At 47.5% G+C, this 18,986-nt stretch overlaps 1 protein-coding gene across 7 annotated transcripts in view; it reads left to right on the top strand.

The window, feature by feature from the left end:
• The window catches only part of TMEM164 (transmembrane protein 164), a 179,014-nt gene extending 171,876 nt beyond the window's left edge, over positions 1 to 7,138 (top strand). For all 7 annotated transcript variants that reach the window (XM_027534776.1, XM_027534781.1, XM_027534773.1 and 4 more), the window contains 2 exons: positions 722 to 822; positions 2,508 to 7,138. In XM_027534776.1, coding sequence (XP_027390577.1) covers positions 722 to 822; positions 2,508 to 2,714 — 308 coding nt within the window. In that variant the 3' untranslated portion in view covers positions 2,715 to 7,138. The remainder of the gene's footprint in view (positions 1 to 721; positions 823 to 2,507) is intronic.
• Positions 7,139 to 18,986: the final 11,848 nt, after the last annotated feature.

Genomic DNA, 18,986 nt, shown 5'->3' with positions numbered 1-18,986 from the left:
AATGATGATTCTCTGTAGAAACATGAAGGACTGATTAGAATAAAGGTGAAAATGAAGGCTGTGCAATTATGTATACAGTAAAATTCCAATCAGTAATCAGAAGAAGAAAGAAAAGAAACTCTCAAGGCAAAAAGAACAAAGGAGACACACCAGATTCTAGCAGTGGTCACATTCAGCTAGTAGAGTGTTGGGGGTGTATTCTTTTCCTCCATCCCATTTCTACCTTTTTAACATTTTCGAAATTTCCTTTAGTGAGCATGTGCAGTTGTCCCTCAGTATCCGAGGGGAACTGGTTCCAGGACCCCTGCAGATACGAAAATGCAAGGATGCTCAAGCACCTCACATAAAATGGTGTAACACACTTGGCTGTCTGCATCTGCAGTTGTGGAACCTGCAAGATCAACCATGGACCAGTCCAGTTGGTGGAACCTGGGGATGTGGAATCTGTAGATACAAAGGGCCAACTTTGTTACTATTATAACAGAAGTTAAAAAAAAATCCTCTCTAGAATGGCCCCAGCATTACGTGGCAGAACAGAGGTTGGGAAGAGGTGATAAGATTCACCCAGCTAATCAGTGGGGCTGTCTATTGAGCAGCTGTCACAGGCAGCGGAAGTGGGTAAAACAGCAGATGGCGGCTATGGCCTCAGCACCTGCACCCTTGGGGGGTGAGGGAGAAGGGTCCCCACCCCTGCTGTCTCACCATGTCCCCTTTTCTCCAGGTGCTTACACCCCGGAGCCCCTCAGCAGTTTCCGGTGGGCCCTTCTCTCAACTGGCCTCATGTTCTTCTACCACTTCAGCATCTTGCAGATCCTGGGCCTGGTAAGCTTGGTTCTATCCCATTCTATCCCTTCTGTTTGGAGTTCTTCATAAATCTTGATAATCCTGGTTGGCGCTGGTATATCGTTTTGTTTTGAAAATACAAGATGCCAAAGGCCACACTGTCAGATTGTTGTGTCTGGGTTGCTGATTTACAATCCACAGCTTTGGCCTCTCCAAAGAGCTTTCTGAATCCTTCAGTAATGACTTTCTTTCATCCCTGGAGAGGCAAGGAGGCCCTTCACTCAAGGCCACTTGGGTCGGAAATAGTGAGCTGCACTGGGCAGTGGTTTGCTGTGGCCTGTGTGGGAGGCAGGGCCCTGACCCTGGCCTTGGGGGAGGCTTCTGACCTTGGGTCCATTCTAGGCCTACCATCAGGCCCAAAGCTGCGTGGCCAGTGGAAGTGTGGTGTCGGCTGACCCCCGTAGCCTTCTGGGATGTTCAGACCTACCTGGAGTGTGGCTGATAGCTGGACTCAGTAGTTGAGTTATCCAGAGCCCAGGATTGCTTGGTGCCCGGGTGGTGTATCTATTGGTGGCAAAGTGAGTAGCAGTAGGCTGGGGCTTGGGTAGGGAGACCCAAGTTCATGTTCTGGTTCTGCCACTGCTCTGGGTGAGTCACGTTATCCTTCAGGGCAGCGTGTTCTCCACCCATCTGTGAAATGGGCACAAACCCTCCACCTCTCTTGAGAGGTGGTGAAGACTTGTTTTTAAGGAGAATGGGCTTGAAGGACTTTGGAAGGCAGCTGTCGTGGCCGTCCTTGGGGCAGGAGTGGCATATCCGGTTTTGTGTGCGAGCAGCATTAAATGTACCGTTGGCCGTGTGGAGCCTTGCGGGGCCTGGCTGGACTAGGGCACGCAACCGATGTCACCAGCGCCTTGGTCGACGCAGTCATCTTCTCTTCCCCACCCTGGTGTGTCGCTCTGTTCCGGTTGGCCTGGGGGTAGTTGGAGCTCCTTGCCAGTAGCACGGTTGCTTCCTGTGCTCTCAGAAGGAAGCAGTATGACCATCACGCCCTTACCTTCACACCTGTCTCCACTGTGACTCCTTGATTCCACAGGAGTCAGTGTCTCCATGTCACCACACATACCATGCTCAGTCTCACCTCCAGACCTCACTCAGGCTATGCCTCCTACATGGAAGGCTTTGTTCACTCCATTCCTCATCATTACTTCCATCCATTCTTCATGAGTTCATTCAAAATGGTATGACTTCCCTCATCAGGTCTTATCTGAGGACTCTGCCGCCCCCGTTCTGTACACACCTCAGATCTTATGGTGGACCAAAGCCAGTGAGCACCGTATGGTTTGAGGTCAGCTGTGGTAGACCGATCATCCCAATTTGATTGGTTCCTAGTTATGCAGAGGCAGGGACCATGTAGTTGATGGCTCTCTTATCCCACAATACCTGTCTGGGTCTAGGCACATAGTAAATACTTAGGAACGTCAACGGACTCTGGGCCCAACCCAAAGTCAAGACCAGCTTTTCCCCTGGATGGCCTCCTCCATCACCTCCAAAGGGCTCTAGCCATGACCCAAACTTAGGGAAGAAAGATCCCACTATGAACAGGTGGGGATTTGTCAATCCCTCCTTGTCTAGTCCCCCTTAGGTAGACACGGCTGAACTGGCAGAAGCCAGAGAAAGCCTCAGGATGGTGAACGCTCACTCTACCTCCCTTGTCCCTGCAGGTCACCGAAGTGAATTTGAACAACATGCTGTGTCCGGCCATCTCAGACCCATTCTACGGCCCCTGGTACCGCATCTGGGCCTCGGGACACCAGACTCTCATGACCATGACCCACGGGAAGCTGGTCATCCTGTTCTCATACATGGCTGGGCCCTTGTGTAAATATCTGCTGGATTTGCTCCGGCTTCCAGCCAAGAAAATAGACTGAAGGTGCTTGTGTTTTTTTTGTTTGTTTGTTTGTTTGTTTGGTTTGGGGTTTTGTTTTGTTTTTTTCTCCCCTTGAGGAAACAAGTCCTGACTTGACTTGGAGGACACCCAGTTCTTGGTGAAATCATGGGAGAGGGCAGTAGCTCGTTCAGTGTATTTCTTTTTCCCTCTTCTCTGCCCCTTTCTTCCAACATGTTTCCTTCCCCACCTCTTCCCCCAGGATGGCTCCTGGAGCCTGGGGTGTAGTGCTGAGGGCTCTCTCTCCCTGTTCCTTGTGGCCTTATGTGGTGAGACAGTAGTCAGTGGCTTTCACTCTGCTTGTTGGTGCTTTAACAACAGCTGGTTGAGGCGAAAGGGAACAACAAGCAGTAGTTCTTTTGGTATCAAAGTGATGAGATGCGGTTGTGTTTGATTTCTCCACTGCCAGGGATCTCCAGGCTTCCGCTGGAGTCCCCTCTTGTCTCCAGCACAGCCCCCGCCATAAGGGGACTGAGGCCTTGTTTCTACACCAGCGGCAAGCCAAGAGCCCAGGGGTTTCCCAGCTCATGGCCAAAATAGAACTGGCCAGATTCTTCCCACTGGTGTCCCATGACTCAAAGCAAGCAGCCAACCAGTCACTCCCTCCAGATACTGCCAGAGGTGGGGTTTAGGGGTGCTACCATCTGAGGGGCTAGATTCCACTGAGGCCCATGAGTGCTGTTCCAACAGCAAATCCAAAGGGAACTAGGTCAAAATATCCACAGCTAATACTAGTTTGGGACCTTGGGGAGATTCTACTTGAGAGCTGAGAACTGACCCATATCTGTGTCAGAAGTGAGCATAGACATTAATCAACAGAAGTGGCAACTTGAGAAAACTGTGATTTGAATCATAGGCTTACTTTTAATGTTGATAACAGATGACATTTTAATTTTGAGTGCCTCTTAAATGCTCTCTCTCTCTTTAAAGGCAGCTTCAGGGAAAGATGAGCTAGAGTTGGGCTTTTTTGGCTTTTGGGGTTTTGTTTCTTTATTTGTTTTGGGATGTTTGACTTCAGAGAATCCTTGCATTAGGACCTGTCTCTGGAGGACACCTGTCTGTCCATTTCATGGTTTTACAGGATATATGAGCATCCTAGGTTTGGGAGGATACAGGTCCCGCAGCATGGCTTTCCTAGGACTAGATGTCATCACTGCAGCCAGCATCAGAGCTGAATTGTGTGAGGCTCCCCACCCCTACAGCACATGTCTAGATTGAAAGGCAGGTACCAAAAAATCAGGTCCCCTTGGTTGGAGGTTCAAGTGCTCAGAAAGGAAGACCTTTGGCTGCAGGATAGCCGCAGTCATACGTGGACCTCAAGAAGGGAGGTGGTAGCATTTGCTGACTCTTTGTCGGCACTTACTAAGAAGAGATTACTTAATAACAGAAAAGCTAGTTCTGTGACCTTCTCTGATTGCCTCCTCCCCAACCCTGTCTCCCAGTCTAGGCAACCCACTTGGCCTGGGCTCCTTCAGTATTCCAGGTGTTACTGTTTTAGACCTAGATTGAGTTTCAGTGAGTCTGCTGCTGCTGCTGCTGCTGCTGCTAAGTCGCTTCAGTCGTGTCTGACTCTGTGCAACCCCATAGATGGAAGCCCACCAGGCTCCCCTGTCCCTGGGATTCTCCAGGCAAGAACACTGGAGTGGGTTGCCATTTCCTTCTCCAATGCATGAAAGTGAAAAGTGAAAGTGAAGTCGCTCAGTCGTGTCTGACCCTTAGCAACCCCATGGACTGCAGCCTACCAGGCTCCTCCATCCATGGGATTTTCCAGGCAAGAGTACTGGAGTGGGGTGCCATTGCCTTCTCCGTTCAGTGACTCACTAGTCATTATTTTAGCAAGTGGACTTACTGGAGGCAGCAGAATGGAAGAGAGTCTCTTCCAGCAGGGTGAGGCCCAGGGAAGTGTCCATGGAAGGGCCCATCTCTTTGCAGAGGGACGCTGGCATTGATGCCATCAGTTCCCAGGGTGTGGGGTTGCAGGAGGGCGGTATGCTCTGGGTTGCCACCAGAAGAGGTACCTCTTGAGTGGCTGGTTTCACCCCGCCTACTGGCTGTGCATGGGCGTGGCCAAGGAGGCCAGGCCTCGGTGCTCCCTTGGCCTATTTACAAAATAAAAGGTTAGAGTGAGGTCATAGGAGGAGCCCCTGGAGGTCTGTCCTGTGCCATGCTGGAATCTCTGCCTCAGCTGGGGGCCAGCAGCCTGGGTGGCACAGACGCTGTGCCACCAAGGGCACAGTGGCAGAGCGCTCTCTTCCTCCCTATCTCGGGCCTGGTGCAGGGTGCCAGTCAGCTCATGCTTTCCTCACATTGGCCTGCCTCTGAAAGCTTGTCTTTGCCCTGGCTGTGGCTCATTGCCCCTGGCTGGCTGGCACTTCGCTGCTGCTTGGCAGGAAAGAAGAAAGCGTAAGCCATGTGCCTGGCTTGGCCAGGCCGGCAGCAGGTGCACCTGTCCGGGGAAGGGGGGTGCACTGCTTCTGGGGGCCAGGTGGGCTCAGAAACACGGGGGGGGGAGGGGACAGAGAGCAAGCCCTGTCCACTGGGTCCACAGGGAGCCACGGCCTGTGAGGTGCTGGGGAGCAGCAGGCATCTGAACTGGGCTGTACCTGACTCTTCCCTTGGGCCAGGCCGACGTGGAGAGGTGACCTGGCCCGACCCTCAGTGGCCTGCCTTGGAGGGTGGCCCCCACCACCATGGGGCCAGGCTTTCCTGCGCCTCCCTGGGGCCCTGCTGTCAGTGCCAAGGAGCTTCCCCAGCCAGCCTGGCCAAGTTTCCATATGCCATTTGCCAGTGTGTGGGAGCTCCATGTGTGTCTGGGAGGGTGTTTGTAGAAGTGGACACTTTCTTTTACAACAGCCCTAGCAAGGGAAAAGGAGAATTCCCTCCAGCCCCTAGGTAGCCTCGGCTGAGGATCTGGGCCAATGAGAACAGTCTGTTCAGCTGGCCAACTTACGGCATCAGCTCCACATAACAGAGAGCTGGTCCCACCTGCTTGTAGCCCCCACCCCACCCTCCATCCCTTCTATTTGGTTTTGCACACCAAAGATGATTTGGTCTATCTTCTTTCTGGAGGCCCAGTGATGTGTTCCTCTGTCAGCTTGTGAGGAAGTTATAGACTCAGTTTCCCCCACTCAGCCTTCTCTCTCTCTCGGGACTGACTTCTCAGCATTCTCGGAAGCTGTGGGCAGGGTGGCCATGATGTGGGGGTGGGGAGTTCGGGGCCCTTTCCCATCTGGTACCTCAAGCCCAGCTCTCAGATCATCCCTTCGACTGCAGCCTCCCTCAGGGTTTTGCAGTTGGTGGTGGTTGATACTTCAGCGCACTGTTTTGTGGGGCAGACACAGCTGCACACAGAAAGCAGGTTGTCAGCACAGCGCTGGTGTTGGGGGGCTAGTGGAAGACCGCTCACCCCCCCACACATACCTTGCCCAAAAAAGAATTCCTTGGATTTGTAGATGTTGGTCATCTGAAGGGGAGATAGGGAGGTGGGCAAGGGGAGAAGAAGGGCCGGTATGGCCACTGTAAGACAGGATGCCAGTGCTGGTTTTGGTAAATGGGGAGCAGGCCTCAGGGAGGGCATCGGGAGCAAAGCCCCGGACTATGAGGAGGGGCGTCCTCACTGCACAGGCTGCCCTGCCCTCTGAGGGTGGGGAGGGTCTGTAAGTGGGAATGAGCCTTCCTCTTCTGTGCATACAGTGAGTCCCTTGTGCTCAGGAAAACCTAGTCGCTTATTGTTGCTCTCGTGACATTTTCTACACTGGTTAGCTACTCATGGCAAGAAAAACACAAAACAAAAAAGTCATTTCAAGCCAAACTATTGTTTTGGAAACCTGCTTTCCTTTGGTGTCAGCTTTGTATTACATTTGGAAGAATTCTTCATTTCTGTTGGTGTTATTGTGGTAGAGAGAATAAGATAGTTCAACTTGTAATTCTTTCTGCCAGGAAATTGGCGCTGCCTCTGTTGCCGCCCCCACCCCCACCACGGCCCTTCCTCATTCTCAAGGGGAGACTGCTGTGTCCTGGGCAGACCCCCTCCCTGGCGCTTGCCCCCACAGTGACTCCCTTGGAGAACCAGTTTTTGTGAGTCCCCTAACCAGCTGCAAGATGAGTAGATGAGTACTTTCGCCAGGCCGCTTCTTGGGTGCTCTGTGCCCCTGCCAGTTTGCTCACCTCTTGGGACATTTTGTAATGTTTTCTCTGTTTTGTAAAACCCTTTTGATTGTACCAAAATGGTTTCTGCAGTCACCTTTGGAAATAAATGATTATTAATTAATTTGTGTACTTCGCACTCTGAATGTTAGATTGAGGTGTTTCTGTTGTTGATCCCTGAATGAAAAGGAACCCTCACCATGGCACTTACTGTTAAATGTTTCCTTCATTTACTGTTATTAAAAGATTTGTGAGAACCTATGAGTCTTGGCCTTGCTTCCCAGAAGCCTCTCAGAAGGAAGGGCTCCTGCTTTGAAAAGTAGACAGAAGGGGCCATTGGCCATCCAGGCTGTGGAGGACCACCATGGGGCAGTGGGCTTGCTCAGCACAGCTCTGCCCCCAGAGTCACATGGCTCCAGTCATATGGCCTTGAAGCCCCCCCACTGCCTGCTGAGACCCAACAGGCCTCATGCTCTTCACAGGGCTTGTTGGCTGGGGATATCTGCTGGCCTCGAGGGACCCTGGCCTCAAGGGACCCCACGTGCGCTAGAGGACTGAACTACAGGAGGCAGCTCTAAAACCAGATGCGATCAGGCTCCCTCATCCCAAGTTTCTCGGGGGCCAGCTCTGTTCAGCACAGGGCCAAGGCTGACACAAGTCAGACCGTGCCATGTGGAGGTAATCTGCTCCTGGGGAACAGTTGGACCTGGCTTTCTAGGGCTCCCGACTGAACCCCGTAGTGACTATGATTAGCTATGCCCACCTTCACACCAGAGAGACACTGTACTCAGACTTTTGCTGGTGCTGCTGCTTCTACAGGGGACACAGCTAGCCACAGGGGCCTCCAGTGCAAGTGGGCTTCCTTCATTGGCCAGGAGTCAGAAGCCTTGGCCTTCAGAGTGGATGGGCCCTGCCATCCTGGACCACAAAACCACAAGCTTGGGCAAGTCACTCATTTGCTTGCGACCCCAGGTTCTCTGTCAGTAAAACTATAGCTGCACCTGTGTGACACGCAGGGCACTAAGTCCCTCCACATGCCTTCCAGGATGTGATCCCCTCAAAAGCACAGTGAGTGGACTGCTCGTGCTGTCCCTATGGTATAGGCAGACACTGAGAAAACTGGGACTCAGAGCTAACCAATGGAGGAGCTGGCCTAGGAGTTGGTTTTGTGAGGCTCCAGAGCTTAGGTGCTCGGCACCCTGACCCCGGGCTCTGCTGCCCATCTGGGGTGCTGGGATGACTGGGCAGACCCTCAGCAGGGGGCTCCAGGTCTGAGAGGAACAGGAGGAGAACCAGGCAGTGCTACAGAAGGTGGACCGCGTGAGTGCTGAGGCAGGGGAGTCAGGCCCATCTTTTCTTCTGCTGCCAGCAGACCTACCTGACCCTGGCGAGCCGCAGAGCAGAGCTGCAAGGCCTACAAGTAAACAAGATGGTGCCGCACAGGGCCAGGCCAGGGCTGGCCCAGGGGCAGAGGCTGCCAGAGGGCGGTGAGAGAAGGTGGTCCTGTGGTCCTTCTGTGTGTCTTCCATTTCAGAAAGATGACAGTCCACAGCAACCTCTCTCATGCATCTGCCGAAGGTCTCTGTTCCAGTTTGTACACTCTACTGCAGGCCACAGTTTGCAGTGGAGATCTGACTGCATCACTTCCCTGGGGCCTTGTAAACACCTAGGCTTCATCTCCTCACCTCCATGTTCCATGAAGATCCATCCATAGCAGACCCTTGTTCCAGCCGTACTGAATTCCCCTTGGTCACGCCCTGTGGTTTCCCACTTCTTTGCCTTGTTCTTTGCTCTGTTTTCTCAGCTACCGCCATCTCCCTGCTTGTCCAAAGGTCTCACTCAGCTCCAGTGTAGGCTCCTGCACGCAGTCTTCCGTGAGCTCCAGTATGCATGAGCTACCCTTCCACTCAGCTCCCGCAGCCCCTGGTGTTCACACCAGGACACCGCTTTGCCTCCCCATTTTGGAATTCATTAGGGTGGCTCTGTCCCTCTGTAGACGTTGAGCTCCTTGAGGGCAAGGACCTGGTCCTTGGAACGTGTTCTGTGAACCACACTCTTATCCCTGAGTTTTGCAAAATGGTGAGAGGCACCATGGTTACCTGAGTGAGAAACCTTGGCCACACAAGCTATGGCCCATCTCTTGAGTTCTCCTGCATGGGGCTGTGTGCCTTTGGCCTGGGTACCTCAAGCTCCAGCTGGAGGTCCCCATCTTGCTCCTCTTTAGGGGTTGCAGGTAGCCGGGATTCAGGCTGAGGAGGCAGTGTTGTGAGGCTAGAGAACAGAGACAATATCTCTTTTGCCTGACCCTTCTCTAGACCTCTGGTTGGGAGGTGGGCCAAGCAGCAACTGCTTTTCCACATCCCCGCAGCTGTTCATCCCCTCCAGGGTCCCCCTTCCACTCCCTGGGGCACACAGGCAGAGTTGGTGTTTATGTGGCAAAAGCCCCACCAGCCCATGGAATGTGTCACCTCTGAGGCATAGGGAGCAGCTTGAATGGTTACAATCTGATCCCCCAATGAGGTTTCCCCTTGTCCTGGTTTACCAAGGCCAGTGGAGGGACAGAGACCCACAGATGTCAGGCTGACAAATGACCCATCCCCAGCTGCACCTCTGCTCCAGCCACCAGTTCTCCCTGCTCTCTGCCACCTTCCCTCCCCCTTCCCTCGACATCCAGGGGCCTGCAAGAGGTGCTGCCTGCTTTACTGTCCCTTCAGCTGCTCCTTCCCTAGTTACCAGGAGTCCCCAGTCTCCATATGTTTTTTAGGAAGACCCAGGACTCTCCAGTATTCCGCCCCCTAGAGGCCTTCCTGTGTGGTCCAGGACACCCTCAGATTTCCAGAGTGTTGGAGCTGACAGGATGCTGCTGATACAGGGGCTTGTAAATTTTCCTTCATATTAGAATCACCTAGGGAGCTTTACAAAGAATCTCAACACCCAGGCCTCAGCCTAGCTCATAATTCAAAGCAAACTTTTTGTTTGGTTTTGTTCTGACTTGAAGCTTCCGGGTTGTGAGTCAGCTCTTTGACCTGCCCATCTATACCAGTGCCATTTTTTAATGAAAATTTTAAGACATGCCAAAAGGTTATGAAGAAGAATGTCTAAATCCAGCTTTGAAAAAGAATATTACCAAGAGAGTTGAAGCCCCTTAATCCCAGAGGCTCGGAGATTGTTCCTTAGGGTTTCAGGAACTCTGGGGAGCTGTGTCAGGGGCCATCTCAGGATGAGGGCTGGGTGGGGGCAGAGCGGGTTAGGTTCCAGCCTTTCCCCTTGTTTCACCCAAAACAACTCCACGTTTATTCTGCTTTGTACACTGAGGTTCTGTAAGTAGTTTCATTGGAAAAAGGGTTTAAAAGTCACTTCATTACACCCTCACTAGTCTGTCTTCTACCCTGCCTGAGGTAGTGGTCATTCTGTAGTCATTGGAAGAGTCTTGTGGTGGAGCTCAGCAGATGGGGGCTGCGGTCCCGGCTCTCCATTTGCTCTTAGGTCCCAGGTCCCCTTGGCAAAGTCAGACCTCTCAGAACTCCAGGTGAGACATCAGGTGAGATAAACGAGCGTGAGAGGGCTTTATAAACGGCAGTGTCCTGTCCAGTGTCAGGGGGTCCTGTTTCCAGGCAGTGTGGTTACTAGGCTTGATCTCAGAGGGCAGGAGTTGCTTGGGCTTTTGACTATACTCACCCACTGTGCTTTCTAGTGCCCTGTGTGGTTGGGGTCTGTGGGGAGTGTAAGAGACTGATAACCTCAGTTTTAAGGCACTTTTTTTCTGTATTTCATTGACGCTAAGACACTTTCTAAAAATATAATTTTAATATCTCCAGATTTGGGATGCACCTTACAGTCAGTGGCATGACAGTTTAATTGGCAACTTTTTCAATAGTACATAAAATAGCAGCCATCTTTCAACCTGAAGTATCTTAGAGTCACTGAAATGCCATCATTGTTAACTTTTCATTCTTCTTCCTCTTCTCCATGAGAGTCACCCTCCTGGTAGAGAAAAGCCATTTGGAAAAACTTCTAAACTTTAGCATATAGTCTCCTCCTGACACTCCATCCTCTCTTTCTTCCCTGCTAGCATCCACCCAGGCCAGGCAAACTTTCAGCTTCCTGATCTGAGGGAGCCCCCTTTGTTGAGCTCTCTCTTGGGGCAGATGTTTCATGGGGCAAGAGAAAGGAGATGGAGTACACCTACATAGGGAAGCCCACTGTACCAACTGACAGGGAGGGAGCCAGGCCAGCCACCCCCAACAGCTCTGGTTTCTTTATTTCCCAACCAGAGCCTGGCCAGACGGCTCAGCCTGCTTCCCTGGGGATCTCTGGGGCTGCTTATTGCCAGAGATGAGCAGGGGCTGGGGGGGTGTGTGCAGGGGAAAGGAGTGCAGCCTGTCCTGAACTCCCTGGGTTGACGTAAGCAGTTGTCTGGCCCGTATAGAGGTAGACAATGACTTCCTCAGCTCCTCCAGCAAGGTGGAAGAAGGGTTAGGTGATGGGCCTTTCAAGGAAAAGCAGCACTTTGGCAGCACCTAGGGTAGCCTAAGCCATGGACATTCACTGCAGTTGGAAATTGCCTCCAACCTTCTCTCAGTCCTGGCAGCCACTCTAATTAACCTTGGCCCTTGTAGTCTTGAGGCCAGGCTCTTCCAGAAAGGGAAGGAGTGTCTGCAGTGAGATCCAGGGATAATTGGGCACAGGAAGCAGTTTTTGGACATTTCCCCCACCCCGCTGAGAGAGCTTAGCAAGACATGATCAGCCCGGATTACAGCTGCCCTCATGTAACTGGGTTAAAGTGGTGGCCTACTTAGGCCCCTCCTGCAGTGGCCTCCTTCAAAGCTGATGAGGCCGATTAGGGGGTTATTTCTGAGCCCTGGTTGTGTACCTAGAAGCCTGGGGGTAGTCCTCCTTTGACAAGAAAGACAATAATCAAGGCTGGACAGCCAAAGGCAGAATCTGCCCTGCCCGTAGGACAGCAGTGCTATCAGACCTCATGTGTTCTTGGAAAAGAAGGAGTCCAATGACGTCAAGTCTAAGTCCTTGGATTTTGAACTTCAAAACCCAAGCCAACCAATTTTCAGGGAAAGAATTTGTCCTATGTTTTTGCCATCTTTAGACCTAGAGAGAGATGGTGGATAGTCAAAATGAATTCTGCAGTCATAGTTGCTAGCCTGTACTTAGTAGGTTCTGTGCATTTGAGGGAGATTGCTGTTTAGCCTGAGCCTCAGTTTGCTCATATGTAAAATGGCAATAATAGTAATAACTATTTCCTAGAGTAGGTGTGAAGATTGGATAAGACACTTGACACAGCGCCTGGCACATTGTAAGCACTACTTCCATAAATGTTAGATGCCATTATTGCTACCATTACCGCCATGACTGCCACCACCATTCTCACCATCATCTTCATCTTCCTCAAGACAGCAGGGTGAATGATAAAAAGCTGTCTCTCGACTCTGACAAACTCAGTTTGAATCCTGGCTCTGCCACTTTGTAGCTAGGTGGCTTTGGATAACTGGTAACTTCTTTGATCTAGATTCTGTAAAATGGGCAATTCATAAGGCTGTTTGAAAAGTGTATAATATGGTCCTTTTTATACAGTAAGCACTTCATAAAATTGACTATTGTAGTTATTAAAAAGGGGCTGATCAAGGTCAGTGGTTACCAAGAGTTGGGGGGAGGCATGAATATGTGAAACACCAGATTTCTAGGACAGTGAATCTACTCTATGATACTATAATAGTAGATATATTTGTCAAAACCTACAGAATATACAGTATCAAGAGTGAATCCTAATGTAAACTCTGGACTTTGGTATCAATATAGGTTCATCAGTCAACAAATGTAGCACTGTGGTGTGGGATATTGGTAGTAGGAGAGGCTGTGTGTGGAGGAGGTGGGGCAGGCAATATATGGGGAGTTCAGTGTACTTTTTGCTCTGCTTTGCTGTGAACCTAAAACTGCTCTGAAATTATAGTCTATTTAAAAGGAAAAGAAAGTTTATCAAACTAGATTGCTATATAAATTTAGAATGTCAACTCTATCCCCATGGTAACCACTAAGAAAATAAAAGATACAGAAAAGGAAATGAAGAGGGAATCAACATGGTACACTAGAAAAAAGTCCATCAAACACAAATGAAAACTGTATTGGAGGAACTGAGGAAAAAGAGATGTGCCATGTAGAAAACAAATAGCACAATGGCAGGGAAAAAGCTCTTCATTATCAGTAATCACTTTAAATGTAAATGGGTTAAACTCACCAATTAAAAGACAGAAATTGGCAAAATGAATTTTTTTCCCTTTTTTTTGGCAAAATGAATCTTAAAAAGACATATCTAACTATATACTGTCCAGGGGGTTCTGGCAATGAGTTGATGAGCCAACTCACTGGAAATGACTGATGCTCGGAAAGATTGAGAGCAATAGGAGAACAGAGCTGCAGAGGACGAGATGGTTAGAAAGCTCCACCCACTCAATGGACATGAATTTGAGCAAACTCTGGGAGATAGTGGAAGACAGAGGAGCCTGGCATGCTGCAGTCCATGGGGTCACAAAGAGTCAGACATGACTTAGTGACTGAATGACATCCACTATATGCTGATTACAGGAGACTCAATTTAATCCAGAGAGATTTAAAGTGAAAGGATGGAAAAAGATATTTAATGCAAATAATAACCAAAAGAAAGTGGAGGTGGCTACAAAATACCAGGCAAAAGAAATTTTAAGTGAAAAATTTTTATAAGAGACAATGTTATCCTTTTATTGATAAAAGGATCAATTCATCAAGAAGATATAACAAGTATATTCATACACACCAAACAACAGAGCTCCATAAGATATGAAGGAAAATTGACAGAACTGTCCATTTGACAGAAACAGTTCTACAATAATAGGTGGAGACTACTGTATTCCACTTTAAATAATGGGTAAAATTTAGACAATACATTTGTAAAGAATAGAAGACTTCAACAGCACTATAAACCAATTAGACCTAAGAGACATATACAGAATACTCCACCCAGCAAGAGCAGAACATGCATTTTTCTCAAGTGTACATGGAACATTCTCCAGGATAGATGATATATTAGGCCACAAAGCAATTATCAATAAATTTTAAAAGATTGGGATTATAGAAAGTATCTTATCTGACCAAATAGAATGAAGCTAGAAATCCAAAGCAGAAGGAAAACTGATAATATTGCAAATACGTGGAAATCAAACAACACACTACAATAACCAATGGGCTAAAGAAGAAATCACTAAGGAAATTAGAAAATGCTTTGGGATGAATGAAAATGGAAGTGCAATGTACCCAATTTTTTAAATTTCTGCATATATTTCTTGCAACATGCTTTTTACTTTTTATTATTAATTTTACTGTAATATGGTTGATTTACAATGTTGTATTTCAGCAGTACAGCAAAATGAGCTAGTTATGCTTAAATGTATATCCATTCTTTTTTTAGAATCAACGAAATTGACAAATCTTTAGCTAGACTCATTAAGAAAAAAAGACAACTAAAATTCGAAATCAAAGCAGAGATGTTACTACCAACCTTACAAAAATTAAAAGGATTATAAGAAAATACAATAAGCAGTTGTATGCCAACAAATTAGTCTTGATGAAATGGAAAAGTTGCTAGAAACATGGAAATTACCAAAACTGACTCAAGAAGAAATATAAAACATGAACAGTTCTACAAGTAAAGAGACTGAATCAGTAATCCAAAACCTCCCCACCAAAACCCAAACTTCATTGGTGAATTCTACCAAACATTTAAAATTTAAACATTAATCCTATTCAAACTCTTTAAAAAAACATAGAAGAGGAAGGAATACTTCCTTACACATTCTATAAGGCCAGCATTACCCTAATACCAAAGCAAGACAAAGAGATCACAAGAAAATCACACACCAGTATCCTTATAATACAGATACAAAAAATCCTCCACAAAATACCAGCAAACCAAATCCAATAACTCTCTGAGAGGATCATACACCATGACAAAGTGGAATTTACCCCAGGAATGTGAGAGTGGTTCAACATAAGAAAATCAACCATGGCAGTACACTATGTAGGAAAAGTAACTCAACATAGACCAACAACCTAAATATAAGAGCTAAAACTAATAGAAGAAAACAGGGCTAAATTTTTATGACCTAGGATTTGGCAATGGATTCTTAGATTTCTCACCAAAAACAAGAGCAACAGATAATTAATTAGATAAATTAGACTTAATAAGAATTTAAAAATTTTGTCCATCAAAGGGCATTATTAAGAATGTGAAAAAAACCTACAGAATGGGAGAAAATATTTTCAAATCATATATCTGTAAGGGTTTAATATCCTGGATATATAACGAACTCTCAAAACTTACCAGAAAGACAACACAACTAAAAATTGGGCGAAGGACTCAAATAGACATTTCTCCAGTGAAGACTACGAATGACCAATAAGCACATGAAGAGGTGTTCAACATCACTGGTCATTAAGGAAATGCAGGTCAAAACCACAAATGAGATACTCCTTCATACACACTAGAATGGCTATCATAAAGATAATAACAGGTATTGGTGAGGATGTGGAGAAACTGGAACCTTCATACTGGTGGGAATGTAAAATGCTACAGTCACTATGGAGGATAGTTTGTTTCTCAAAAAGTTAAACATAGAATTTACCACATGATCCGGCAATTCTATCCTTAAGTATCTACCCTAGAGAAATGAAAACCTGCGTCCACACAGAAAACTTAAGACACACATTTGTAGCAGCATTATTTGTAAATGCCAAATGATTCAAACAGCCCAAATGTCCATTGGTGGACACTGGATAAACAAACTGTGGTCTATACATACAATGAAATAGTATTCAGCCATCGAACGGAATGAAGTACTGAAACATGCAGCAACTTGAATGAACTTTGAAAATATGCTAAGTAAAAGAAGTCAGTGACAAAAGGTCATGTGTTGAATGACTCCACTTATATGATATGTCCAGTATAAGCAAATTCAGAGAGACAGAACATTAGTGGTTACTTAGGTGATGGCCAAGGGAAAAAGGGGAATGACTTCTTAATAGAGATGGAGTGGTTTATGGAGTGATGAAAAAATTGTAAAACCAGAGAGAGCCGGTGGTTGTACAACATTGCAAAGACACTAAAACCACTGAACTGTACACTTTCAAGTGGCTCATTGTGTTTTGTGGATTTTACTTTAATTAAAAAAAGTCAACAAAAGGATGTGAAAAGAACGAAATTTCTTTTAAACTCTCAAGTGCCCTGTGCACCCTGCTCGCGGGACTCACTGGATAACCTTCCCAAGAGCAAATGTGTTGCCTGCACTTTACCAGCCCAGGGCTGACCATTATCAATTTCTATTTGACCTTCTTCAAGGCCACAGATTCTACTGGAGTGGTACAAACCAAAATGGGGACAGAGGGGCCCAATGAGGACCATGTACCCTGCAGGAGCAATCCCAGCCTTTCTGAATGACTGGATTAACCCAGGGTTCCTCTTTTCAACCCCATCATTCATGAGTGCCATGGGCCACATAGGCTGGGCAAGGTAAACAGCCATGTCACTGACCACAATTCTGGGAAAGGGGCCATTGCTGACACCTATGCCAGCAGGGTGGCAGTGTCTCCATGCAGAGTTCCTGGAATTCATTTGACTGTTTGAAGTAGAGAAAGTTTAGGGAAATGTTTGTGTTACACTAGTACTGTCCTTTCAACAAGATGGGGATTTCCTACTCTTTCCAATCCAAGACCCCCTTTCTGGCTCTGCCAGGCTATGTGGGAGTGGGGATCCCGATTGGCCCAGCCAGCTGTCTGGCCCACCCCTGTCTCCTATGCTGAGACACACAAATCCATTTACACATATTAACACATATGCTAACCTTGGATCATTCCAGAATATTGAGATGAAAATGCTAGTTGGATGTAAACTGAGAAGAGCAACTCCTAGTTTCAAATCTGCCTGGTGTTCAGGCAATGGCTGTGACTCTCCGCAGCTTCCTGTCAGTTAAGATGTGATTTAAACATTCTATTGTGTACCAGTTGTGTTTCCTGTTTTACAATATCCAAATTTAATACTGCCTTCCTGCCCTTTCTGTGTAGCGGGTGATTCAGAAAGTGACTCTGATTTCCCTCTCTGGGTGGGTTTCCCTCACTATCTTATCTCTCCTCCTGCCCCATGAATGGATTTTTCCATTAGTTGACATGCTGGGAACTTTCTTCTGGCTGCAAGGCAGCCTCAGAGCAAACAGCCTAGTTCTCTCTCTCCTGGTCATGGGAAGGTTCTGATGCCTTCCAGAGAACAGCTTTGCAGTAAAACAAACTAACAAACAAACTTTGAGACACCAAATGCCATTCTGCATGTACACAGATCTGTTTCTTATTTCTCGCCCAGCCACCTTGGCACTCCTGCTAGGGAGCAAGACCGCCTCACTGTAAGAGCAAAGCATGTCCTCCACTCAAGGAACCTTGACAGTGCCTGGGCTCTGGGTGGTCTCTACTGCTGATACATTGGAGGGCCAAAGAAATGCCATTTCCCCAACAAGGCTGCCACAACTCTCCTCTAATGCCACGGTGAGGTGGGAGCCATTTAGAGAAACCCTATAAAGCCAGCCCAGTATCACCTGGGCCCCAGTCAATGACTTTTGCCAGCTGGAACACACTTATATTCTGCTCACAACTCTTAGCTCAGAGTGGACTGTTAATTTGTCTTACAAAATGATACTATCTTTATTCTGTAACCAAGCACAGTGCCCTGCCTCTGGGGGGACAGGCACTCAGTAAATATTGATGGATCACGTTGGGCCTGACATTTGGGAGGAAAAGGCCAAAATGGAAAAGGAGATGAAATGACGCTTTGCCAAAGGCTCTCAAAATAACTGGGCATGTTGGGATGGCAGCAGTGGGTTTCAGATTGTCCCACGGGACCTGGCATTCTGTTGGAACTGATTGAAGTTTCCATAAACATTTGATTCAAAAAAAGTGTCTTTAAATGTATAATATTGAAACACTAATACAAACTGAAAAAAACCCCACCTAACTAAAACATCTATAATGTGTTGCATTCAGAATGGCAATTGAAGACCACCAGTGGGTCAGCAGGAACCATCAAGTTGACATATTATGTTCAAACCTCTGGCAAGATGCCAAACTTCTTGCAGGCCTTCCTTGTCAGGCCTGGTTCAGAAGGCTGTGACTACCCCAGGGTTTTAGAATTTAGGCCAATGTGTACTCACTTTCATAAAACTATACACGATACTACCTCTTCTGTTTGCAAATCAAGACCTTGTTGCTGCTGTACAGCCAAAGCAATACAGAAATCAATGGAGCGCTGAGACTCTGTCATCTGTCACCCCAATTACAAATTTTTATAGTCACCCAAACAGCCTCGTCATTCTCATTAACTTTCTGAGTAACTGGTATACATTTGTACTTTAAAACAATGAAATACTGTTTTTAATCTCATACTTGTAACTTAATGAGGTGCCAGCTAAGATTCTGATTAAAAAGCAAAGAGGTTCTTCCAGCAAGGAGGGAGACTAAAGGCTGAACAAATTACCAGCCCCTTGTGACTTGGCTGTGTCCTTTTAGAGAGAGAGTAGGTGCTCAAGGACACCAGGGCACTTGTGAGCACAGAGGCCCGTAATGCAGACACTGCCCAGTGCTCCTGTCTTAGCGCATCTTACAGCTAACCTCTGTTGCTAACCTCTGTCGAGCTAATGTGATCATCTGTCAGGATGGAAATCTGCAAGTGTAGGTCAGTGTTCATTTATGTAAAGCACGTGCCCTCTACCAGCCCTCTGGGTGGGTCCGTTGAAACTATTTGAGAGGCATAGTCCATATATTCGGAACATAGTAAGGGTCATTTTAAATCATAGTGATAACTAAGTTATTGGGATGAAGAGGTAGACTGGTTTGGGTCCTAAGGCAGTTTTTTCTGATTCTTGAAAAGATTTCTTCCAACAGGCTTGAGGTTTGGAACAGGGGATTGTGTCATGGGTTAAAGGGATCAAGGAAGTCCTCTGAATGTAGTAGCCAAAGCAGTGTATCCAGGGCGTGACTCAGTTGCATCCTTCCATTCAGCTATTCCTCCAGCAGGGGAAAAGCC

The sequence above is a fragment of the Bos indicus x Bos taurus genome, chromosome X (assembly GCF_003369695.1).
Source record: "Bos indicus x Bos taurus breed Angus x Brahman F1 hybrid chromosome X, Bos_hybrid_MaternalHap_v2.0, whole genome shotgun sequence".
Lineage (NCBI taxonomy): Eukaryota > Metazoa > Chordata > Mammalia > Artiodactyla > Bovidae > Bos > Bos indicus x Bos taurus.
Note: the sequence above shows the minus strand (reverse complement) of the source record. Positions and strands in the feature narration are given on the sequence as shown.